Consider the following 25,120-nt stretch of genomic DNA (forward strand, 5'->3'; position numbering starts at 1 on the left):
GGCTGAAACCACATAGCAATGAGCTGGTTGTACAGCTGAAGTTGACTTACAAGAAGTGAAGTAATTTCAAATACAAACCTAGCAATTCCTGAATAGAACATGGTTCTGTAAGACATCTCTATTAGGAATGCAAGAGTCTTCTATATGAGAGCATGTGGCAACTCAGCCAAATATCTGATAGGCAAAATATTGGCTTTTCAAGCCGGTCAAAGGGGGTTACACTTAAAGCTGAATTAGCCTCTTAATGAAAACATTAAAAACCCAAACTGGCAGCCTAGGACAGGGGTAGCTACCCTGGGGCCCTCCTGATGTTGCTATACTACAACTCCCATCGGGAACACCAGAAGAACTTTTCAACACTGGAACGGTCATAGAATCATAGAATAGAATCATAGAATCATAGAGTTGGAAGAGACCACAAGGGCCATCGAGTCCAACCCCCTGCCAAGCAGGAAACACCATCAGAGCACTCCTGACATATGGTTGTCAAGCCTCTGCTTAAAGACCTCCAAAGAAGGAGACTCCACCACACTCCTTGGCAGCAAATTCCACTGTCAAACAGCTCTTACTGTCAGGAAGTTCTTCCTAATGTTTAGGTGAAATCTTCTTTCTTGTAGTTTGGATCCATTGCTCCGTGTCCGCTTCTCTGGAGCAACAGAAAACAACCTTTCCAGGTCTTCCCCTGGAAGGTGGTGGACTCTCCTTCCTTAGATGTTTTTAAGTAGGGGTTGGATGGCCATCTCTTGAGCTGCAATTCCCCCTGCTAGTGGGGTTGGACTAGATGATCTCGGGGTGCCTTCCAACTCTACAATTCTATGAATCTCTGGTCATCTATTGCTCATTCTGGCTGGGACTGATGAGAGTTCAACAACAGCTGAACAGGTTCCCTCACCAGCTTAGAAGTGAACAAAATTGCTTTGCAACCAGGTGGTCTGAAGTCTATTCCGGCCGTGTCCAATTAAACGAGATCACAGAGCAGGTAATGTGCAATACCTGAGCCAGGATGGGCAAATAGACTGATGTGGAAACATGGCAGCACCCTGTGGCCCTATTCATAGGCTTCTCCACCATTATCGCCCACGTCACTTACTCTGCCCAAAAGTTGAAGTCGTCCCAAAGCCACCTGTGTTGCCTCCGAAAGGCGTTCCAAATGATTTGTTAAACATTTTGAAGTTGTTTCAGGTTCTCAAGACCTAAATGAAGAAAAGAAAAAGAAAAACTTAGGTGAAATCAACATTTGGCCTTATTGAGGAATGCCAGATAAATACAGATATTAGAAATGGGTGGGTGGGGGGGAAATATATGGCTATCCATCTCATTACCATTAATTACTGCACATTGCCATTTTCAACATGAAAATTTCTATCCTGCTTTGGCCAGCCTGATGCTCCTGGAAAGCTCTTTAAAAGGACATGGTAGCAAAGGCCACCTCCAGGATCTCCTGCAAAGGTGTATCCCATCCAGAGGCACTGACTGTACTGAAGTGATGATATTCATGTCTGGCTGTACTACCTGAGACATCAGGTTTGCATGTATGGCTCTCATCTCATCGAGCATTTCTACACAAACATTTCTACACCAACAAACAAAAGTCCACTGCCTATAGAAAAATAGATCTCCATTATCTTCCTAGCATGCTTTAGGGAGCTAACATCCATTAGGAATAAGGTCTTTTCTGTAGCTGTTCAGTTGTGGAACATTAACTTCTGGGAAGTCTGTATATGTTCTGCCCAGATCATCTGCTGTAGGCACTTTAGATCCCATGAGCAATTAGCAGAGATTCTACACATTTTATTTAACTATATTTGTTGGCTATATTTTTCCTCGAATAGAAAGCCAGCCTAAAGATATCGTAAATTAAAGAAGCAGCTGAACATTTTCCTTCTTACATCTTGTATGTAGTCCTAAGCATTTCCCAATCATTCCACTCCTTATTCAAACTCTCACCTTTATCTTATTCCAGGCTACTTCACATGGACAATGTTCATTCGCTCAGGATTCCCATTACCCTATGATGAAGACAGACCCAAGTTAGTGCTTGATTAAACATGAAACTAAGGGCTTGAGTTTAACATGAGTGTTGGGAGTTGTGGGAGGGTTACAGGTTTGTTTTGTTCTTGTTTTTATTATGTGTTTTCTGTTTTTATCTTATATTTTTATGTTGTGAACCGCCCTGAGATCTATGAAGAAGGGAGGTATACAAACTGAATAAATAAATAAAATAAAATCATACAAACATGGCTCCCTCAAACATCACTGCAAGCAAAGCTCTGCTAAAAATCACCAGTTTTTAACTTTGGTAGGCATGCCTTTTCAAGGCTACCAGCATGAGTTTGACCAAACTGCGGGAGGCAGTGGAGGACAGAGGTGCCTGGCGTTCTCTGGTCCATGGGGTCACGAAGAGTCGGACACGACTAAACGACTAAACAACAACAACAAGGCATGGCTAACAGTGTTCAAAACTCCCATTGTTCTAGGCACATTTTGCGACACGGAATTTCATCAGCACAAGCAGTTTCCGAGCTCTGGCCACAGTACTGCACCCTAAGATTTCAGAGCAAAACTACAGAGCGGAAGGAAAGGAGGACCTTTTTCTGCCTCCCCACTTCCAGCTACTCTCTGAAGACTGGAGAAGAGACCCTCTTAAGAATATTTGGGGGGTAAGCAGGGGAAATGAACATAATATTTTAGCTGCAGTTCATTCATTTTCAGCTTTGTATTCTTGCTATAAAAAAGCGCGCTTAGACATTTCATTGTTGCATCCACAACCTAGGTTTAAGGTGCCATTTAGCTCCTAGCTTTCATATCTCAGTTTCTAAGACTGATGGCTCCATTGTGTCTAAGGTTTCTTAACAGGTAGAGCATACGGATACTGGCCACAAAAAATGGAGGTTTTTAAAAACTCAAACACTGCCTGTATGTCACTGTCAGTTTCTCAAAAGCCAAAAAGCTTATTCACATGGCAGAATCAATTCTTTACATTCTCCAGTAGTAGCCCTGGGTTGAGATGGTCACACAGAGAGAATTTAAACTATACAGCTGCATGTTATCCTGGTGGTTTCAAGGAACTTCCAAGAACCAAGCATGTGATCTTCAAACCATCTAAAGCAGCCTTTCTCAACCTGTGGGTCCCCAGATGTTGTTGAACTACAACTCCCATCACCTCTAGCTAGCAAGGCCAGAGCTCAGGGATGATGAGAGTTGTAGTCCAACAACATCTGGGGACCCACAGGTTGAGAACCGCTGATCTATAGTAACCTCCATCTAAATGTGCAACCACCCCATAGTACCATCACTCACATACAAATTGTTAGACTTACTGTCTTGAATATGTGCCTTCAGCCTAATCATCCCTGACCACTGGTCCTGTTAGCTAGGGATGATGGGAATTGTGGTCCCAAACATCTGGAGGGCCGGAGTTTGCCTATGCCTGGTCTAATCCAAATAATTTTTCTGCATAGCAAGAGCCCTATCCCTCCAGCTTGATGTGCAGTATTAACAACATGATAGTTTTTTATTTTCAGCTTTCATTTATTTTCTAGCTGCCCAACTGGCAAAGACAAAAATATTACTCCAGTACCATATATTTCAACAGCTTACAATATCCTAACACTGGACAACTTTGTCACTGCTGTTCTTTATACTTCAAATTTCATAAACATATCAAAGCAATATATTATGCACTGAAGTAGGCACATATTTTTTAATTAATTTGGTTCTATCCCACCTTTCCAAAAAGCAGCTAAGGGCAGTGTGCATTTCTCTTCCACATCATGTTTGCCTTGCAACAACTCTGTAAGTTGAGTTGGCAGAGTGAGGATTCGAACCTGAGCTTCAGTGTCTAAAAATAGCTGTGTGAATTTTAGCTCTGCTACCAATGTTTCCATTTTAAAAAGTTTCACCGATTCAATAAAATGCAAAGATATGCAACAATAGTTGCCATTTAAAAATATGCATATGTATCCAAGATGGTGTTTAATTTATGAAAACACTCAGGTGAAACATTCAAGGCAGCATGACAAACACTTATGATTATCAACTTTTTCATCCACCAATAACATTGTAGAGCCATTAAATAATATAAGTTAAAAACGACCTCCCTTTGGGGTAAAAACGCTATTGTACGGTTCCCCAATTGCCTCTTAACAGTTCTCTAACTAATCCTGGTGCTTATCTTTTTATACTTCAAATAGGTACACACATGGCAGAACCTTGTTTCCACTGCAAGAAGAAAATAAGAAATGGATAGTTCTTGCCCTCGTGGAACAGGGCAAAGGCCCACCTAGACAAATGGGAACTCCAAAGCAGAACCGGAGAGCAACAGTAGGGATTGCCAGCAACTGCTTCTGAGCGCGGAGATGCAGCACTGCCATGACACAGATATGAACTCAGGTCCTGCTTTGGGGTTCCTATTCATATGCTTAAGTACCATCCTCCACTCTCATTTGCACATTATCCCAGCAGTTGTTGTTTTCTGGCTGGTAGAAGTTCTTTAAAACCTCTTAGGATTTCCCAGCTCAGCTACCTAAACAGCCTAGAAATCAGAGATTCTGGAGAGTCAACCTGGGACTCTCTGCTACTGAGTGAGAGGCCTGCCCCAAATAGGCGGAAAACACAAATATAAACACACAGAGACATTGTACTCACTCATCCCAAAGTTTACACCCATGCTTCCTCATACACTGCATAGTTAAACTATGACACTTGCTCCCACAGCCAGCAACTTGGATGGTTTTAAAAGAGGATTATCCAAGTTCATGGAAGATGTCACGCAACCAATGGTTACTAACCATGATAGCTAAGCTCTGCCTCTAACGTTGGAGGCAATAATTGTTACGTAATGCTATTACCAGCCATGCTTCTGAATACCAGTTGCTGGGAAATGAAGCAAGGAGAAGCACTCTTGTGCTTGTGGGCTTCTTTCCCTTTGGGCCATGTGTTTGGCCACTGCAATAACAGGATGTTGGACTAGACAGGCCCCTTTGGCCTAGCCCAGCAGACTTGTTTTACAGTCTTTACCTACTGTATGCCACACCGAAGGCTCTCAGGGGCTGTCCCCAGATTTTGAAACCCCTTCCCTGGAGAAACCAGATGGGCTCCTCCTTGTTGTCCTTCTGTTGGCAGGTGACAACTTTCTTGTGCCAACAAGTGCTAGGGAACTGACTGCTTTTAAGGAAAGGGCTGGTGCTGAGACCATCTGTTTATTTTTACAGTTTGTTGTTGCTGACGTCAGTCAGTCTCAAGAAATAATGCAGTGCACCTCCAGGGGTGAATTCGTCCCTGTTTAGGGAAGTTTTTAATGTCTGATGCTGTATTGTTTTTAATATTCGGCTGGACGCCACCCAGAGTGGCTGGGGAAACCCAGCCAGATGGGCGGGGTATAAATATTATTATTATTGTTAACCACTGCATTAGCAGCACCGTCACCTCCCTGGGGCGCAAGGCTGGGCAGTGTGTCTGGAGGTTCTGGACTGCCCAGAAGACAAGGCCCCCAACAAAGGAAAGCAGAGCAACATATCTGGCACCAGCTTGCCTGCAGGAGCTGCCAGAAGGAGCTGTACAAGGCGGCATTCTGGATTTGTGTAGGATTGACTCCTTCGCTTTTTCTTACAGATATTCCATAAAGCAGCAGAGCTTTAGGATTAGAATTTTCCTTCTCCTATATGGCATACTAACATTGATGATGAATCCTTTTTCAATTATTGGGGGTTTTCCTCTCCCCTCGTTTTTTAACTGTTTCTGTTCTAGCTGTAAGCCACTCCTTGAGCCCGACAAGGAGAAAGGCGGAATATAAATACAATGCTAACAATACCAACACACTAGCGGATCCCTGCAAGCGACCCACAAGCCCCGCGACCACAGAAGGGGCTTCTTCTACGTCACTCTCGTGCGCTCGGCGCTGCACAAAGACCCCGCTCGCCCCCGGCCCCTCCCACCTCCCAGGCGCCACTCACCCTTTCCCAGAATCCTCCGGGGCCCCGGCGGGGCTCCACCCGAGCCTGGCCTGGGCCTGGAGACGAGGGCGGGCCGCGCGCTCCTCCGCCCCGGAGCCTCAGCGCGGGAAGGCGGCTCGGGCCTCTCCGCTCGCTCGGGTGGGCGCCTCGGCCGTACACGCCACCAACGGAGGAGGCCGCGGCGGCAGCTTCACAGACACCCGCCTTGGCTGCTGTCGCCTCACGCGAGAGGTCGAGAAGCGCCGAGGGAAGTTGAGCGGGGAAATAAGTGCGTCACACACGCACGTCCGTCGCACGCACGCACGCTGACGCCTGGCGCGATCGGCGCCTCTTATTGGCTCGCTGATCCTTCCTCGGAAGGCGTCGTTGCGTCGCACGGTCGTGCGCCTGGGCCGTCAACGCCGCGCTGGGCTCCTATTGGTCGAGCGGTGGCTCCGAAAGCGTAGCTGCGCCACGAGCCGGCGCAGTCCGGTCCTGGCCGCCTGTATCTCTCTCTCCCCCCCCACCCTTCGCGCCGTTCGCATTCTCTGACGTCAGCCGCAAGAGGCAGAAAAGCAGCCGATTGGCTGGGAGGCCGGCTGGGGCTTGTTGCTGGGTGGCGGCAACGAACATCCGGGCCACGAGGAAGTGCGGTGGCGGTTTTGAAACGGGGAGGAGCCAATCAGGATCGCCCTCGGGTTTCCATAGCAACCCCTCGAGAGGGAGACAAACCGAAAGCGCCGGGCGGCACGAACCTTACCCGGGAGTCGGCCCCATTGAAACCAATGGGGGCTACTGCCGAGTAAGCGAGCGCAGTGGGCTCCTGCCATTGTCCCAGAAACGAAGCCGAACCCGGGCCTGGGCCGCTGAAGGGCGCCGCCAACAAAAAGCCGCGCTGAACCCGGTCGCCTTACTCCCCCCTCAGACTACAACTCCCATCGGCCCCTGCCAGCGCGGCCCTCGCGACGGGCTGACGGGAGTCGTAGTTCGCGGGGGGGGAGAGAAAAAGGGCGCTTCGCCAGGCCCGGTGAGGGGGCTACGAAAAGCCCCCACGCTGAGGAGAAAACCTCCCCCTTGTACAAGCCCAGCCGCGGGGTGAGGGGAGTCCCCAGTTCGAAGGAGACACCTTCACCTCCTCAGGAAGAGGAGACGACTCCCCCCCCTTGTCTAAGCCCCCCGAGCATGTGCAGAGTGCATCTGAAGTGCGCGGAGGAGCCGCCGCCCTCCGCTTGGAGGGAGAGAAGCGCCTGGCACGCGGCCGACGCCGGGGCGGGTCTGTCGGAGGCCGCGCGGCCTCCCACTGGGGCCTGCCTGGGCGGGCAGAGGGCGGGCGAGAGGCAGGCAGGCAGGCGCCGCGGCTTCGCCTTGGCCCTCCTCTCCTCCCTTCTCCCCTCAGAAGCGGGTCCGGGCGGAGGAGGGAAGGTCTCCCGGTTCCTTCCGAGGCAGCAGAAGGCGCCGCTCCGGAGCGCTCCATCCCGAAGCTCCCCTCGGAGGTAAAGGCGAGAGGGAGAAGCGGGGCAGGGTCGGAGGGGTCCCGCCGGGGCAGCGGCCCGCTTTCTATCCCCGAAGGCCGGCTTCCCGCAGCGGGGGGTTCGGGGCCGGCCCTCCCGCCAGCCGCCTCGGGAGGCATGTGCCGGGAGGCGGCAAACCTCCACCCGGGAGCAGGAGGGCACGAGGAGAGCAGCTGCTGGATCAGGCCCAAGGGCTCCACTAGGACCCGGGCGATAGAGCCATAGGTTGACTCAGACCAGTCCCTACCATTTCATCATTTCTGACCTGGCAATATACTGTATTAGAAATCACGATGTGTGCTATGCAAAAAAACACAGTGGGGGGGGGGAACCCTCAGTCAGCCAATGCCTCCATGTAGCTCCATCCTTATTTCAGGCACCGTGACCTATTGCAATGTGTAAAGATAAAGGGACCCCTGACCATTAGGTCCAGTCGTGACCAACTCTGGGGTTGTGGCGCTCATCTCGCTTTATTGGCCGAGGGAGCCGGCGTACAGCTTCTGGGTCATGTGGCCAGCAGGACTAAGCCGCTTCTGGCGAACCAGAGCAGCGCACGGAAACGCCGTTTACCTTCCCGCCGGAGTGATACCTATTTATCTACTTGCACTTGACGTGCTTTTGAACTGCTAGGTTGGTAGGAGTTGGGACCGAGCAACGGGAGCTCACCCCGTCACAGGGATTTGAACCACCGACCTTCTGATCGGCAAGCCCAAGAGGCTCAGAGGCTTAGACATCAGCGCCACCCGCGTCCCTATTGCAATGTGTAGCTGGTGGTATATCATGATGCTGAAAACCATATACCGTACCACCGGTTGCGAACGGGATCCATTCCAGAGCCCCGTTCACAACATGAGCAGAACGCAATGTGCGGGTCATGATTCAACCCTTCTGCGCATGCATGTGACGTTGTGCGCATCTGCGCATGTGTGAGTGGTGAAACCCAGAAGCAACCCTTTCCGGTACTTCTGGGTCACCACGGGACGCAACCTGAAAACACGCAACCTGAAGCAAACGTAACAAGAGGTATGACTGTATTGCCCAGGCACCTGGCCCAGTCTCCTGTCCCCATGAACAGATGCACTGGGAGACATGAAACACCACTTTCTCCAGACCTCCCCGAGGAGCAAGCCTGGGCCACGTGCCTGGGGGTCCTGGGCTGCCCAGATGACAAGACCCCCACAAAGGAAAACAGCAAGGTGTTGGGCACCAGCTGGGCTACAGGAGTTGCCCGAAGGAGGCGTGCAGTGCGCCATCCCAACTGCCTTAGGGACTCTGCTCCAGATCTGTGGAGGATTTGCTCCTCTAGCCTTGCCCCTTCTGGGAAATGTGGGATTTGAGCACGAGCCCTCATCTCCTGTTGGAGAAGAGAGCTGTGCATCATGTGCGTTGCCCTCTGCTTTTATAACTGCCCCACAGACAGTCTCTGAAAGTCTTTGTAGACTATCCAAGTCTCTGAAAGAAGCAATGGGTCAGATTCTTATCTGGTGAAAACAAGCCGTAAAGCTTTGTTTTATAACGTCCAACGCTGCCAAAGTGGTCCGCAAACAGAGGTAGTGAGCAGTGATTCCGGATATACCCACTGTTTTGTAGAAATGCTTCATAAACCCATCTATATGGTGAATGGAATTGTATAACAACAATAGCTATGGAGCAGTGGTCATAAAGTTATTTTTGTTGCCTTGGTTATTACTGATTTGTCCTCTGCTTCAGGCAGGCTTGGGTAGATGGGTGGGCACGCGGGTGTGAAGTACTTGGGCTGGATTTTGTCACATTGGGCAGTACCTCAAGTCTGGTTTCCAGCATTCTTGAAACTCTCCAGCACACCTTTTAATTGAGTGGAATGGGTGTGTTGCTTATAGCAGCTGGCGTAACCCTGCCTGCTCCCAGTGGGCCCCACCCGCACGGAAGTTGTGCCGTAAATTTTGGCACTGTGGTAGCTGCTGCCATCACCTCTCGGCTGCAGCTAACACCCGTTGACCTTGAGTGCCACAGTTTTTTATATTAAGCTCCTGTTGCAGTCACTGCAATGGCTTCACTAACTGAGTCCAGCTGGAGCAGGAAAAGGCCTGCCTTAAGCAGATGCTCTTTGTGAGCCAGAAAGGGTGACATTGCTCTCAGGTGAGCTCTGCTACGGGTGTGGCTGGGTTTCTGTGTGACAGGCTGAGTAGAATTCTTCTTCCTAGGTCAGCATTCACCAGCTCAGCTGCCAGATCTGACCTGCCCGGTTACGAAAACATTGGCTCACTTCCTCCCCGTGCCTTTTCTTGTGTGAACAGTAAATCAGACGGGGCCTACGTGGAGGAGGGACTGTGCAGGCTCAGTTCTCGTCTTGAGATGGAAGGCTAGGCCTTTGTGGTTCAAGCAGAAGTCCTGAAGAACAGGAGTTGCTGTGCCCATTTCCCCAGCAGGTGAGGCTGGCTTTCTCCCGCACGGGGGATGCAAAGGTGTTGGTCACAATTGTCAGTATCCACTTCGCAGAGTAGGTGACGGTGCAGGGGGAGTGTTGCAGGAATTTATGTTCAGGTTGGGGGGGGTTGCCCCTCCAGCAGATATCCTGCACATGCATCCCACTACCAAAACCAGCACAATCACTTTTGTGACTTTTGTGATTTCTCCCCACAAAACACTTCATCACAGTTTCTTCCTATCTGTTCAAAAGGGCCTTTGCTGCCCGATACCAAATGTAACAGTTCACTGACCAATGTGTCTATGTACTGACTCACTGGGAAAACTTCAGAAATTCATATAGATATGTGAGCTCAGCTACTCAGCAGCCCCTCTGCCTGAGTGATAATCCCTGGCATCCTGATACCTGAGTGCCAGACAGGTAGCCATTCCAGAAATAACAAACCCAGATCAAGACAAAACGGTGTGATGAACTTGGCTGGGAAACAGGGAAATGTAAATATCTCTTTCGTTACACTTGATGGGTGTTTGGTGGAGGGCAAGGGGAACCATAGGGCAGGGTCCAGGATGCTCAGATTACTGACACAAGACCTCCCCAATCATGATGTATTAGTGATATATGAGTGATGTAGTTTGGGGGGGTGTAACATGGGGATTAGCAGCTAATAAAAGTTTGGGGGCTCTTTTGTTCTGGGCTTCCGTCTTGTTCCACCTTGTGGCAGGTGGGAGTCCTGTTGCGACAGTCTTCAATAAAGATCAAGCCTACTGGCTGCTGTTTTGGTCTGGTATTCCTGGCTGGTGTCCTTGTTTTTTTGTCCAAGGGAGCCCTCAGATTTCTCCGTTAACAGGTGGGAGAGTCAGGAGGCCTGTATATCGTTGAACAACTCTGGACTCTTCTCTATGGGGAAGAATGGAAGCCACCTCCACCTGCCCACCCCTACCTTTCAGAAGCTAGGTTGGACAGGCCTTGCACCCCACGCAAGGCGGAGAGCTTTAAAGCTATTTATTTATTTTATTAAATTCCCATGCCGTTCTTCATTCGGGGATCACAGGGTTCTCCTGGTGGAAGAGGGCAGAGTCCTCCACATTCTCAATCTGCTTTGCCCTGGGAGTCGTGCCAGGCAGCCTTCTGGCCTTGCACTACCCAGCCTTGCTCCTCAGGGGGCATCTTACATGGCACAGCAGTAAGTCCTGGAGGTCAGTTCCAGGTGGCAGGACAGTCTGAGATCTTGGAAGAGCCTCCTAACAAGCAAGGCAGACAGCTTAAAGGCTCCTTCTGCACTCGGGAAAAAATAGCTTTTAAGCTCTCCACCCTGTATGCATTTAATTTGTGCAGTCACAGCTGGCTTGACACCAGTTGCTTAAAGCTGATATAATGCAAGTTAAATGCATGCAAGTCAACTGTCCTTTTGCAGTTCTTCCAGCAGCATTGTGACCTGGTGGCAGTATTCTAGTTTTGCACCAGCCGCAGCTTTCATGCCAACCTGGAGGTACGGAAGCTGAACTCAGGGACAAGGTAACATATTTTCGTTTAGAAGATGAGTGATTTTGTACTGGAATTGATTTGATAAATCTCAGGTAGCTGCCATCCAGAACCTGGCGCTTTGTCAATTTTGCGATGGAAAGAAGCCCTGATGCCTGTGAGCCTCCTCTTTGTATTCCCGAGTAACCAAATACACATCCCGGCTGCTTTTCAGATCTTTATCCACAGCCGTGGAGACTGATAGGGAATACTCTCTGCTGCTTCTGAGAGAAGCACAGCACAAATGCTTGTCTTTCCATGCGAATAGGTTTGGCAGCATGTTCCAGCTGCCGCTCCCTTTGGATCGGGACGGGACCCTCTTCCGCCTCCGTTTTACCACCCTGGCAGTCGGGACCGTGTGCTGCCCACTCTTTGGCTTCCTCTTCTGCGTCATCTGGTCCCTGTTCTTTCACTTTGATGAAACCACTGCCACCCACTGCGATGTAAGTCCTCCTTAAGTGTTTGTGTGTGCATTTAAAGATTGCCCTATGTTGAAATTTATCACCATTATAGTACAGTCACGTCTTTTACGGGGATTCGGTTTCAAGGGTTCTGGGTCATTTGCTTAAGAAGAGCAGTTAGAGTTAGTGTCAAAGTCCTGTTGCAATAAAACACTCTTCACCTCCCAGTGGAAGGGCAGCAAGAAGGAGCCAGTCTAGCTTCTCTAGGTAGGGAGATCCAAAGTTGCCTGGGGGCAGCCACTGAAAAAACCCTCCCACACATCAACACCATGTGTGCCTGTGAGGGTGGCAGGACGGAGATTAGGACCTACCCAGGCAGGTTTGCATGGGAGAGTACAATAAGAGTGCCTAAGACAAAGGGATCTTCAGAGGCTGTCTGATCAGAGCTAACAGAATTCAGCCAGCAGGGACCGAAAACCTATATTCAGCCTTTGTGAGTGAAGGGTTTGGGGTGCTCCCGTTCCCCTTGCCAGCTATGGCAAGAGGAACATTGCTGTGGGAGTCAGAGGCTGAAGCGCCTGTAGGTAGGAGAGTGACGCCGCAAGACCAACAGCAAATAGGCCCCAAAGTCCAGCATCGTGAGAAGAGGAGGCTTGTGAGCAGGGGGTGCCTTCCTGCAAGGGGAAACGGTGCTTCTCCACGGTGGCAGGTCACAGGAAGGAGAACTGTCAGATTTACAATACCACTGACTTTAGTTTTCCCCTGCAGGTCCCCAACTATCTCCCCTCCATCAGCTCTGCCATTGGTGGGGAGACCCCCGAGCGCTACATGTGGCGTTTCTGCATCGGGCTGCACTCTGGGCCCCGCTTCCTCGTGGCCTTTGTCTACTGGAGCCACTACCGCGGCTGCCACTGCACACACCCGCGGTACCTCCGCCTGTGCAATGCAGCCTTCGGCCTCAACCTGCTGGAGAACACGGCCCTCCTGCTGCTGACCTACGTCTCCTCCTCTGAGAACTACCGTAAGTATCAGCGCCTGGTGCAGTGCCAGCCTGGCTTACTGGCAGGTGGATGCCTTGTGGTTTGTGGGCCTGAGAGTTTGGGGGTTGTCACTGGGGCACAACAGCACTGCCCTTACGAGCTGGTTGGGAGGGGGCTGCTTGGCTGGAGCCACCGTGTCTACTCTGGTCCTCTCTCTCCTAGCCTGCTCTGCCTCCTGCCCCAGATTTCTGTTCCAGACTCTCTCAAAGCATCATAGAATCGTTATCTAGTCGACCCCCCTGCAATGCAGAAATCTCAGCTATTGAATCGCTGACAGATGGCCATCCAACCTCTGCTTTAAAATATACAGTGAAGGGAGACTCCACCACCTTCCAAGGGAGTCTGTTCCACTGTTGTGTAGCTCTTACCGTCAGAAAGTTCTTCCTAAGAATTAGTCAGACTCTCCTTTCTTGGCATTTGAATCCATCGGTTCGGGTCCTCCTCCTCACTGGAGCAGCAGAAAACAGCTGCAGCTCCCTCTGGCTTCCATATGGCTTAGGTAGAAGAACGCTTTCTCACTAGGCGCGAGGTTCAGATGCACAATTAGCTGTTACTTTTAATGTTGTTCCTAGGAGTTTGCATGTCCCCCATGGCTAGTTGAACTTTTGTGGTGGCGGCCGCTTCTGCTTCTTGCTCACTGTTAGCATTGCATGTCCTTTCTTTGCTACAGTGATCCATGAGAACGCCTTCATCCTCTTCATAGCTTCGGCCCTCAGCCACATGTTCCTGACTTGCGTTTTGTGGCGAATGACTAAGAAGCACGCAGTAAGTCCCGAGGTACAGTCCCCTCTCTTTATTTCATTGGTGGATGTGAGGAGGGTTTGGAGCTGAGGGCTGAACTTGGCAGCCTTGCCTGGGTCTTGATAGCGCACATCACATTTCCATAGTTGTGCTTCCAAATGTGTTGATTTAGAGTAGCCCACCCACCATGTGGTGCCTGGGCAGGTTACATACAGCTTGGTACAATTAAAACAATTAAGACATAAACACTCTGATCTCATCAAAAGGGTTGTTGGATGGCTGTAACCCATAGGTAGGCAACCTAAGGCCTGGGGGCTGGATCCAGCCCAATCACCTTCTAACTCCGGCCCGCGGACGGTCTGGGAATCAACGTGTTTTTACAGGAGTAATAATAATAATATTTTTTTATTTATACCCCGCCCTCCTCAGCCAAGGCTGGGCTCAGGGCAGCTAACAAGCAATAATAAAAACAAGTTGAATGAATACAACTTAAAAACAAGGTTAAAATATTGAAACATTAAAATATTAAAATGCAGCCTCATCACACGAGGAGAAAGGAAAAAGAAAAAAGAAAGGGGGGGGAGGGAATCAAATTGGCTCCAAGCCAAAGGCGAGGTGGAACAACTCTGTCTTACAGGTCCTGCGGAAAGAAATCAGATCCTACAGGCCCCTGGTCTCATGAGGCAGAGCGTTCCACCAGGCCAGAGCCAGTGTTGAAAAGGCCCTGGCTCTGGTTGAGGCTAATCTAACTTCCTTAGGGCCCGGGACCACTAGGGTGTTGCTATTTATGGACCTTGAGGCTCTCCGTGGGGCAGACCGGGAGAGGCGGTCCTGTAGGTACGAGGGTCCTAGGCCGTGAAGGGGTTTAAAGGTCAAAACCAGCACCTTAAATCTGACCCTGTACTCCACCGGGAGCCAATGCAGCTGGAAAAGCACTGGGCGAATATTCTCCCATGGCAGAGACCCCGTGAGGAGCCTCGCTGCAGCATTCTGCACCCGCTGGAGTTTCTGGAAGAGCTTCAAGGGCAGCCCCGCGTAGAGCGAATTACAGTAGTCAAGCCTGGAGGTGACCGTTGCATGGATCACTGTAGAATGTGCTCTTTTATTTAAAATGCATCTCTGTGTTATTTGTGGGGCATAGGAATTCATTCATTTCCCGCAAAAAAATATAGTCTGGCCCCCCACAAGGTCTGAGGGACAGCAGACCGGCCCCCTGCTGAAAACGTTTGCCGACCCCTGCTGTAACCTTTCAGTCTCCTGAGATGTATATTGTTACGCAGCACCCCAATCTCTGAATGGTGAGAGACTCCAGGGGTTCTGGACGCTTACCCAGGGTTCAGTTTCCTTGGAATTAAGGTCAGCGCTGTGGTGTCTTTAGGATATAGTCGTACCTTGGTTGTCGAACGCCTTGGTACGTTTTGGCTCCCGAACGCTGCAAACCCAAAAGCGAGTGTTCCGGTTTGCAAACGTTTTTGGGAAGCCGAACGTCTGACGTGGCTTCCACTTGAGTGCAGAAAGTTCCTGCAGCCAGTCGGAAGCAGCGCCTTGGTTTTCAAACCGCCTTGGGAGTCAAACAGATTAAGTTTGACAACCAAGGTACCACAGTATTTGGTTTTGTTTATATGTATATACAACCTGAGCATAACGCGGCAGGGCTCACAGCATCAACACCCCAACAGGTCTTGCTTCTCCATCGGTCACAGCTTTGGATCCAGCACGGAGCAAGCAGGTCTCTGTGTCTCCAGCTTCCAGCCTGTTTTCCAGCTCAGCTCACATACAGTTCTCTCTGGCTATCAGCTATGTGTGGGTTGGAGGAAAGGCTGCGCATTAGGCAGGACTCTTGCAAGCTAGCTCATTCTTTGGGTATGCTGGTGAGGACACTGAAGTGACCAACTAAGGTCGTTGTCGTCCAAAGAAACTCATCTGACTACTTCAGCAAACTCTTATTTGATTCTATTCCTCCCTGGTTACCAGACCCCAAGAACTGGAAGGGACTCAGGGTATCATCCAGACCACCACCCCCAAACCCTTAATCTGAATTATGGGCAATGGGGAGAGCAGCAACTGGTGGAGTTTGGTATAAGGTTCTGCCACCAGAGGGCTGTCGAGGTTTGCTCAGTATTTTACTGATCATCATTTGGAACTTTGTCTTCTCAATAATTCCTTGGCATTTTATGTTGCACTTATGTCGCAAAGGGAGAGGTGAGGGGGCTCAGTGGAAGCCCTGACCTCTGATCTCAAGGGACAGCAATAGTATGGAGAAGACTGTTTGCACTTGCTTGTGTGTACTAACACTGGCAAGCACTAAAGCTTCTGCGAGGGAGGTAAAAGGTCAGTTTGGATAGGAGAGACTATATACTCTGGCAGCTCTGAGCTGGAAGCGGCTCACCAGGAAGGAGACCTTGGGGCTGTAGCGGGTAGGTCAGTGAAGATGTTGAACCGGTGCGCGGCAGGTGTGAAAAGACAAATTCCATGCTCGGCATCATTAGAAAAGGAATTGAAGACAAAGCTGCCAGTATCGTAGTGCTCTTACACAATTCTACAGTGCAACTGGGTTTGGAATACTATGTACAGTTCTGGTCATCTAACCTCAAAAAGGGTGTTGTAGAGTTGGGAGAGGAGACGGGTCAGTTCCCCTACCATAAACGCTTGTAGCATTTGGCACTTCTCTAAGAGTAAGATGCAACGGTACAGAAGAAATAATAAATTTTATTTGTACCCTGCCCACCCCGGCCAGAGCCAGGCTCAGGGCGGCTAACACCAGTAAAATTACAGTAAAATCATAATGGGGGGGGGGGATGCAGGTTAAAATGCAATTTAAAATGCAGCCTCATTTTAAAAGTAGCCCATGGATCAAAACCGTAAGGGGAGGGAAAACATAAGGGTCAGACTGAGTCCAAACCAAAGGCCTGGTGGAACAGCCCTGTCTCGCAGGCCCTGCAGAAAGATGTCAAGTCCCGCAGGGCCCTAGTCTCTTGTGACAGAGCATTCCACCAGTTCGGGGCCACGGCCGAAAAAGCCCTGGCTCTGGTTGAGACCTATCTAACCACCTTGTCAAGTTGTGCACTTTATTTCCTCCAAGTACTAGAACCCAGGTTTGATCAGATGAAGCTGATTGGTGGGATATTAAAGAGCAGACAAAGGAAAGCACTTCTTCATAAAATAAAAAACTATGGCGTTGGCTCCTGTGAAAAGTACTGATGGCCAGCAACGTGGCTGGCTTTAGAAAGGCACGAGATACACTCATGAAGGAAGAGAAGGCTGTCAGGAACTGCTAATCCTGAGGGTGGCTGTGCTCTCTGCTCCGCTAGAGGCAGTATGCCTCTGAATACCAGTTGCTGGGAAGGGCAAGGGCGGAGAGTTGCTGTCACACCCAGGCCGTCTTTCGAGGCTCCCCGCTGGGATGTTTTGTTGGACTAGATGGGCCCACTTGGGCCTGCATTGTAGAAGCTCTTGCACAGGACAGCAGGGCAAGAATTGCAAGCTGTTGGGGAGGGAGGGTTGGAGAGCTGAAGACACGGGGAACTGAAGCAAGGAATGGCAAGGAGCAGGGTAATGAGTATGTGTCTCTGTGTGTGGAGGGGGCAATAGGCACAGGGCCAAGAGAGAGGAGGGGCTGCATGCTGAGGACAAGCAAGGGGACGGACGTGTGTTTGTGTTCTTGGGAGCCACTGACTAAGGGAGGCTAAAGAGGAATTTTGACACCGCCTGCGCAAACACAATGAATTGCCACCTGCCATTTCCTGTGTGAATTTTTACATAAGAGATTTCTGCTTGCGGTTCCTGCTTCTGGCTTCCCTCCCTCCTGTCTGCCTTGGCACTTCCGCTCTAGCGCAGAAGGGCTGGGCTTCTCACGCTGCCACGGAGCAGGTCTTGGGCCCCAACAACGTGCTAGTAGGGGACACGTTAACACGGTTCAGCCCCTGCGCTGCTCTGCAACTTGTTATATTTATTGCTTGCATTTCTGTCCCACCTGTCCCTGTCTCCAGGGAGCGCAAGGGGCGTACATGGTTCTCCCCACTCGTTTCATCTCCACAACAACCCTGTGAGGTAGGTGAGACTTGAGAGGGAGAGTGACGGGACACCCAGGGAGCTTCATGGCCAAGTGGGAATTTGAACCCTGGTCTCTCAGGTCCTAGGCTGACCCTCCAACCTCTACACCACACTGGTTCTATCCTAAAGGAGCAAAAGAGGCAAAGGGAGAAACGAGGAGCAGGAGAGCCACTCAGACACAGAAATGTGGGAGCTGTAACAATGAGGACTAGAAGACTGAAATGGCTTTCCGTATATCACTAGAAAGCACCGGAGAGGTTACTGCCATTGCCCAAATTCATGTTGAACCCAGTTTTCTAGAATTGCCGCCCTGTTCTCCGCTTTGACCAGATGCTTTGCCGTAGCTCCTCCCATCCCGTTGCTCTTTCTTATCCCCTTCCACTTCCCCCCCAATAATTTTTTCCAAATATCTTAAACACAATACAGCTTAACAATATTATTCTCCTTTCTATATACTTCTCCCCTCCCCCTTGCCCCTATCTCAAAACTTGTCCCCCCCCTGTTCTTTCTAAACCTCCCACTTTCCCCCTGAAATCTTTGTGCTTCTCTTTGACGAAAGCAAATGGAAACGAAAGCTGCAATCTAAACATTTGTGGTTTGGAGCTTCTACGCCCCGGGGTGAGACAGTGGTGGGGGTTCCCCTTGCCTGCATGGATGGGCAATAACCAGAAGTGGGGGACCTTTTCCCACCCCCCCATTCATCTCTATGGCCCAGCCCCTCTGTCAGACTTTTCTCGTGGCAGAAGCAAGGCCCTCTTCCTCCCTGGTGTGTGGGTGTGGGCCCAGGCATCATGCCGCAACCAGCACTTAAGTTCTCCCTCCTTCCCACCCTCCTTAATGCTTCTGCTGCTGTTGCATCCCATTTCCCTCAAATAAGCTGAGTCAGGAAGCCAAGCCGAGTGAGGATTTGTACTTCCCGTATATTAGCGGCAGCAACTCAGGGCTGCTCTGTGTTGGGGCGCTGTGTTGAGCCTGTCAGCCGTGGAGACACCCTTGGCAATGAGCATCCCTGCGCTTTTGCTCTTTATCCCTTAAGGCAGCGTTTCCCAAACTTTGGTCCCCAGGACTGTTTTTGGACTGCAACTCCCACCATCCCTAGCTAGCAGGGCCACCATCAGGAATGATGGGAGGAAGCTGTGATAGGCAAACTGTGGCCCTTCTGTAGGAACCCTGGGCTTCAGAGTGTGGATCTGTTGCGAGTTGCACAGAGCCCTCTCCTCTCCTCTGTTGCGAGAGCCCTCTCCCCTCCTGCTGTTTCCAGCAACTGGTATTCAGAAGCATCCTGCCTCTGATAGCGGAGGGATCACACAGCCATCATGCCCAGCAGCCAGTTTTATCTAGCCTTATCCTTCGTGAATTTGTCTAAGCCTCCACTCAAGTTGCTGGCCATGACTACATCTTGTAGCAGCAAATTCCATATTTTAACTGTGCTGTGTGAAGCAGTCCCTTCCTCTCGCTTATCTTGGATCTCCCAAATCTGAGCTTCATCAGACATCCCGGAGGTCTAGGGTTATGAGACAGAGGGAGAAAAAAAATCTTCACACTATGCACAAACATAAACCCCACTCTCGTATCTCCTCTTACTCGTTGATTTTCTCAGCTAAAAAGCTCCGAACATTGTCACTTGGCCTCACAGGGGAGGCGCTCCAAAATCACTTGATTACTTGGGTCACCTTTTCCAGCTCAACAGTATCCTTTCTGAGGTGAGGTGGCCACAGGTGACCTCCCTACACAGGTCGTCTCGTGTTCCTCTTGCCGCAAACAGGCCAAATGCTAAGCCTTGAGGAGCAGGGCCTCAAGTCCTGCATCCACTGATGCTGAGTTGGCATGCGTGTGCAGAGGTGGGGCTGCCAGCCTTCATCCTGGTGGGAGTGACCTTGCCCCTCTCTCCCTCTCTTGCAGGAGCGCAAGTCCTACAAGTGGAAGTGGTGGCTGTTCCTCTTCAACCTGGTCACGTTCTCAGTAGCCGTGTACTTCTACTTCCGCCACAACTGGTACTGCGAGCCCGGAGGTAAGTCCCCTTTGGGGATTCAGCCTCTTGCTCATGCTTAGAAACTTTGGCTGCTCAGTGCTGGCGCTTGGTCCGCGGTGCCAGAGCACCCTACGCACCTGCTTTGTGACTTTCCTTTGTAGGAGAGGATTCCTGTGGCTCTGGTGTTGGTGCTTGCCCCATGCTTCCTGTTTGTAGCAGAGGAAAGATGGGCACAGTGCGCTTAGTGGCTCCTGCGCCCCATTGACCGCTAGGCCAGGGATAGCCAACTTGGGCACCCTCCACACATTGGTGAACTCTAACTCCCAGCAGCCAGCAGGGCCTCTAGCCAGGGATGAGAGTCTGAACCCAGCAGCACCTGGTGGGCATGTGGACCAGGTACGTGGGTGTGTTTCTGTGTCTCCTTTGCCTGGTTTGATATGGTGGGGAGGCAGAGGCTCTGTCGAGCATCACTCTTTTTTGCTATAGACATGGCTCGGAGCCTCCCTCTCACTACCTGCATTTCCCTGAGCTGAGACGGCCTTTTAAAACTCCATCCTGTATTCATTGTATACATACGATTGTGTATCATCTGACCCGTCTGCTGCAATTATTAAGTTTGCAGATGACACCACCATAATGGGTTTAATAACTGGTATAGAGGAGAGGTCCAAAAAATATCTACATGGTGCCTAGGGAACAACTTGGTGTTGGACTTTTGGAGGAAGAGAGGAAAACTAGCCCCACTGTACATTGGGGAAGGCTGTGTGGAGAGTCTCTTCCTAGGAGTTTATCTCAGTGAAGACCTTACTTGGAAAATAAATACAACCCAGGTGGTTAAGAAAGCCCAACAGAGACTCCATATCCTCAGAGTATTGTGAAAGAACGATGTCAATCAACTTTTGATGATCTCCTTTTTATGTCAATCAACATTTGATGATCTACCGGTCCACAATAGAAAGTGTCCTTTCATAGTGCATCATGGTGTGGTATGCTGGTTTGACATCAACTGATAGGAAGTGCCTACAGAGGGTGGTGAATACAGCACAAGATATTATGGGCTGTCCCGTGAATCCGCTGGATGACATTGCGGAAGAACGTTGCCTCAGGAGAGTGAGGAAAATTCTCAGGGATGATTCACACCCTGGCCGGCACTTTCTTGATCTCCTGCCCTCAGGCAGAAGATATAGAAGCATGATTAGTTGCACCAACAGGGTAAACTATCCATGGGCTGTTAGGCTGCTGAATGAAAAGATAACAACAGGGCAACTGACTTTTGGGTTTGGTGTGTGTCAGTAAACGAGGAGAATTGAGACTAAGAGAGCTGAGTTGGGGGTGCTCGTGTAATCTCACTGTATACAAGTTGTACAAGTGACAATAAAGTATTTCAATCTAACTCGATCACTTACCATATTATCTGAGCCACATGGGAAATGCTCGCCAGTGAGTGATTGGCAGATGCCTTTGAGAACACTGAAAGGCAGCTGTGTACAAGAGGCAGGTGTGTTGGCAGAACTTGTGAAGTGTTCCTCGGGAGGAACTGAGCATCCCAGGAATCCTAGGGTAAAATCCATGTTTCTAGCCCTTGTGGACTCAAAATATATAAGCTGTGCTTGGCGCTGTTTCAGACACCTGAGATTCCTGACCTTGTTTCCCCCTCTTTCTTTCCTTCCCTAGTTTACACCATCTTTGCCTTCTTGGAGTACCTGGTGGTTTTTTCTAACATGGCCTTCCACATGACTGCGTGGTGGGACTTTGGCAACAAGGAGCTGGTGGTCAGTTCCCAGCCAGAAGACAAACGCTTCTAGCAAAAGCCTGCCTTTGAGCTGAGGGAAAGCCTCTGGATTTCTTGCGGGGAGGAGGAGCAGCCTGCTTGCCAGCGTCAGATCCTTCCGGCAGGCCCCAGGACATTTCAGAAGGGGCACCTGCAACTGGACTGAAAAGAACCAGTGGGCCCCGTAGGAGTTGGGACCCTGCTGTCATGTGTCCGACAACAGAGCAGAAGGTGTGGCTGGTTGACAGGCCTTTTGATCAATGGGACATCTTTGTAAAAGTAAAAACAAAACTCAGAATGTGCTCTGCTGCCAACCCAGGACAGGGACAGAACTGGCCCTGGACTAGCCCACTGGGGCTGCGTGTTGTGATGGTGACAAGTCCAGCAGCTCTTGAAGGCAGAGACTCCTTGCTCGGATCTGGGACTTGCCTGAAGGAGGTCGTTGTGACTCCTTTTCCCACCTGGCCCTTAGCAGGAACGCCGAGTGGTTGTAGCCGGTCCTTTTTCCCAGTGGGGTAGAGGGGAATGTCTCTCTTTGCCTCTGCAAATGGCAGCCTGGCCTCCTTCCGTCTCGTTCCTTCTCCCGCCTGGGGCTTTCCTGCTGCCCAGTGAGGTCCAGCTCTACGGTAGATGCCTGTCACTGAGCTGGGCCAAAGTGCCAAACCCTGGGAGCGCCTGGACTTTAGAAATAAAATGGGGCTGGTGGTGAGACGGTCTCTCTTCCCCATTTCCCCAGCTTCTGTACTGAAGTTCCCTAAAGCGAGTTATGTATATTCTGCACATTGAAACAAGTTCTGCGTGGCGTCAGCACCCCCTTGCAGCCCCCGGGAGCTAATCATCTCTGCCTGTCTGCTGCTGGAGCTTCTCTGTCCTTGAGAATTCACAGACCCTTCCCCCAAATTCCTAGAAACCTCAGGCAGGCAGGAATTGGGGGACAGCATTGGTGGGATTCATTTGCTCTTGACTGTGATGTTTTGAAGGTACAAGAAAGGAGCTGCATTGGACATTGGTGAAAGAACCACCTGAGAGTTGGGCTCAGCTGGGAAAGATCGGGCTGGGAGACGTAAAGCAGAAATAGGTACCTTGAGCTGGGAGGGTGCAGGAGCATTTAGAGGACCAAGCAGAGGTCCTCAACTTAACCCTTGCACACCTTGGGTCCTGGGCACCAGCTCTTGATGCAGGCAAAGGGACACAGATGCTTCTCCAAGCATAGAGATGCAGAGAGGCTCACTTCTCTGCCCCGTTCAGAGCCCACCAGCCCTTACTCCTAGCAAGAGAGATCAGGAAGAAGTGGCAGGATCAGGCCACCTCCGTGAGGTCCCAGAAGCCTCAAGGGAGGAATCCTAAGGAAAGGGTAGTTTGAGGCTGATCCAGAGGTCCAGCCTGGGTCAATCAGGGAGGCAGGCTGGAGCAGAGAGAGACCACCAGCCAGGGGCCTGGGATCGATAGGGAAGAAGGGGAATGGCTGAGGGAAGAGCTCCTAGGAAGTGAGGGCTCAGAGCAACCAGTAAAGACTGAATGCAGGTAACTTGGTTCCCCAGGTAGGAAGTCTCGGGTCAGCTGGTGGAATCAGGCTGGCCAAGGAGCTCTCGGGAAAGGAGGCTTGTGATGCAGCTACTAGCCCAGGGTTGCTGTTCCAAGGCAGGGACGTTCTGGCATCAGGCCGGGTTTTCTCTCGTGCTGCTTGTCCTCCCACATCCCTGGTGTGCGGGCCTCTTTGCTGTCTCTGTGGCAAGGTGTGTGTGTGGGGGGGGAAAATGTACTGCCAGGTGTCTATTTTCATTGGCTCCCCCCTCCCATGATGAAATAAAGCACTGAGTATTTTTTTCCAGTTGTAGCAGCAGTTGCAGTGGACCAGTTGCTCCCTCTGATATCTGTCCTAGCTGACAGGAGGAAGGGGGGAATCTTTACCTGCCTTGCTTCCCAAGGTCTTCAAAAGGGGAGGTGCCTAGGATGAAACTGGGACCTTCTGCATGCCAAGCAGTATGTTTCCGAGCACAATTCAAAGTGTTGGTGCTGACCTTTAAAGCCCTAAACGGCCTTGGTCCTGTATACCTGAAGGAGCGTCTCCTCCCCCATCATTCTGCCCGGACACTGAGATCCAGCGCCGAGGGCCTTCTGGCAGTTCCCTCACTGTGAGAAGCCAAGTTACAGGGGACCAGGCAGAGGGCCTTCTCGGTAGTGGCTCCCTTCCTGTGGAACACCCTCCCATCAGATGTCAAGGAAAGAAACAACTATCTGGCTTTTAGAAGACATGTGAAGGCAGCCCTGTTTAGGGAAGCTTTTAATGTTTGATGTATTACAGTATTTTAATTTTTTTTTGGAAGCCGCCCAGAGTGGCTGGGGGAAGCCCAGCCAGATGGGCGGGGTATAAATAAAAAATTATTACTATTATTATTATCATTATTATTATTATAAGCAGCTGCTCTGCTGCTGGCTTGTAGCCACTCTCCTATCAAAGAGCCGTGAACTGCACTCAAGCCCCAGAGCCTTTGATTTACTGCACACCTCCTCTGCCTCCCGAGTTTTCGAAGCTCCTCCCTCAGCCCACAGGGACTAGCACCTTGTCTGTGTGCAAAGGCTGTACAACATCGCCTCTCCGACACAGGGGGTGAGGCCATGCATACGACTGGCAGGCTCTGGCTGGCTGAAGCTGGTAGTATTGGTCCAAGAGCCAAGATATTCCCAAAATGAAAGCCGTTGTGACATAAGGGGTCAAAGTGTCGAACTAGGACCTGGGAGAGATCAGGTGTCTAAGTCCCTTCTTGGCCATGAAGCTCTTGGGGGCCAGTCCATGCCTCTTGGCCTAACCTCACAAGCTTGTGGGGCTTGCATTGGACTACTGCAATGCACTCTACGTGGGGCTACCTTTGAAGGTGACTTGGAAACAACAACTAATCCAGAATGCGGCAGCTAGACTAGGGAGTGGGAGCGGCCCACCAGACCACATAACACCGGTCTTGAAAGACCTACACTGGCTCCCTATATGTTTCCGAGCACAATTCAAAGTGTTGGTGCTGACCTTGAAAGCCCTAAATGGCCTCAGTCCAGTATCCCTGAAGGAGCGTCCCCACCCCCATCGTTCTGCCCAGAGACTGAGGTCCAGCGCCAAGTGTCTTCTGGTGGTTCCCTCACTGCAAGAAGCCAAGTTACAGGGAACCAGGCAGAGGGCCTTCTTGGTGGTGGCACCCGCCCTGTGGAAAGCCCACCAGATGTCAAAGAGAAAAACAACTATCAGACTTTTAGACGACATCTGAAGGCAGCCCTCTTTAGGGAAGCTTTTAATGTTTGATGTATTACGGTATTTTAATATTTTGTTGGAAGCCGCCCAGAGTGGCCGGGGAAGGGCAGCCAGATGGGCGGGGCATAAATAATAATATTATTACTATTATTAGGTAGAACAGTGTACGCCACCTTGAGCTCCTTGGAGCAGAAGGTGGGATGTAGATGCAATTAATGACTCCTGCATTGCAGGGGGTTGGACTAGATGACCGTACAGATCCCCTTCCTACCCTGCAGTTCTATGAAATAATAAGAGATTTGAGCTGCCGCCACTTGCCCTGTGGATTCCAGAAGACATCATCACCCTGCCCTGTTGCTGCAGCCATGAAAGCACTTGTTTTCTGGCTCCATCCATCTCTGGACAGCCTCTCCCAAAGGCCACAGATCAGCTCGGGTTCAATAGCAAGCCAGTGATGTCATGCATTCCCAGGAATGTCCTGGAGCCTCAGAGGAGGAGGGCGGGGAGGGAAGCGAGAGGGATGGATGCC

General features: G+C 50.6%; 2 protein-coding genes across 8 annotated transcripts in view; one reads left to right on the forward strand and one right to left on the reverse strand.

Annotated features, from left to right (window-relative positions):
- Positions 1-6,234, reverse strand: part of NUP98 (nucleoporin 98 and 96 precursor) — a 43,720-nt gene extending 37,486 nt beyond the window's left edge. For 2 of the 4 annotated variants that reach the window (XM_081909520.1, XM_081909519.1), the window contains exons 1-3: positions 5,955-6,234; positions 1,948-2,009; positions 1,091-1,193 (exon numbers count right to left, since the gene is read on the reverse strand). In XM_081909520.1, coding sequence (XP_081765646.1) covers positions 1,091-1,166 — 76 coding nt within the window. In that variant the 5' untranslated portion in view covers positions 1,167-1,193; positions 1,948-2,009; positions 5,955-6,234. The remainder of the gene's footprint in view (positions 1-1,090; positions 1,194-1,947; positions 2,010-5,954) is intronic. The other 2 variants (XM_081909518.1, XM_081909517.1) reach the window with 1 other exon arrangement.
- A 1,032-nt stretch (positions 6,235-7,266) lies between these two features.
- On the forward strand, positions 7,267-23,181 carry PGAP2 (post-GPI attachment to proteins 2). Of its 4 annotated transcripts, none has more exons than XM_081910018.1 (7): positions 7,275-7,426; positions 9,721-9,852; positions 11,641-11,815; positions 12,542-12,794; positions 13,484-13,590; positions 19,510-19,618; positions 21,254-23,181. In XM_081910018.1, exons 3-7 carry the CDS (start codon positions 11,651-11,653, stop codon positions 21,382-21,384), a joined length of 765 nt encoding a protein of 254 aa, XP_081766144.1. In that variant the 5' UTR covers positions 7,275-7,426; positions 9,721-9,852; positions 11,641-11,650; the 3' UTR covers positions 21,385-23,181. The 4 variants fall into 4 exon arrangements, with proteins under 4 accessions (XP_081766143.1, XP_081766142.1, XP_081766144.1 ...); XM_081910019.1 differs by having other exon boundaries at positions 7,307-7,426; positions 9,628-9,852; XM_081910017.1 differs by lacking the exon at positions 9,721-9,852 and having other exon boundaries at positions 7,267-7,426; positions 13,484-13,578.
- The last annotated feature ends 1,939 nt before the right edge of the window (positions 23,182-25,120 follow it).

This window comes from Podarcis melisellensis, assembly GCF_964234715.1.
Source record: "Podarcis melisellensis genome assembly, chromosome: 4".
In the NCBI taxonomy this organism is placed as follows: Eukaryota; Metazoa; Chordata; class Lepidosauria; order Squamata; family Lacertidae; genus Podarcis; species Podarcis melisellensis.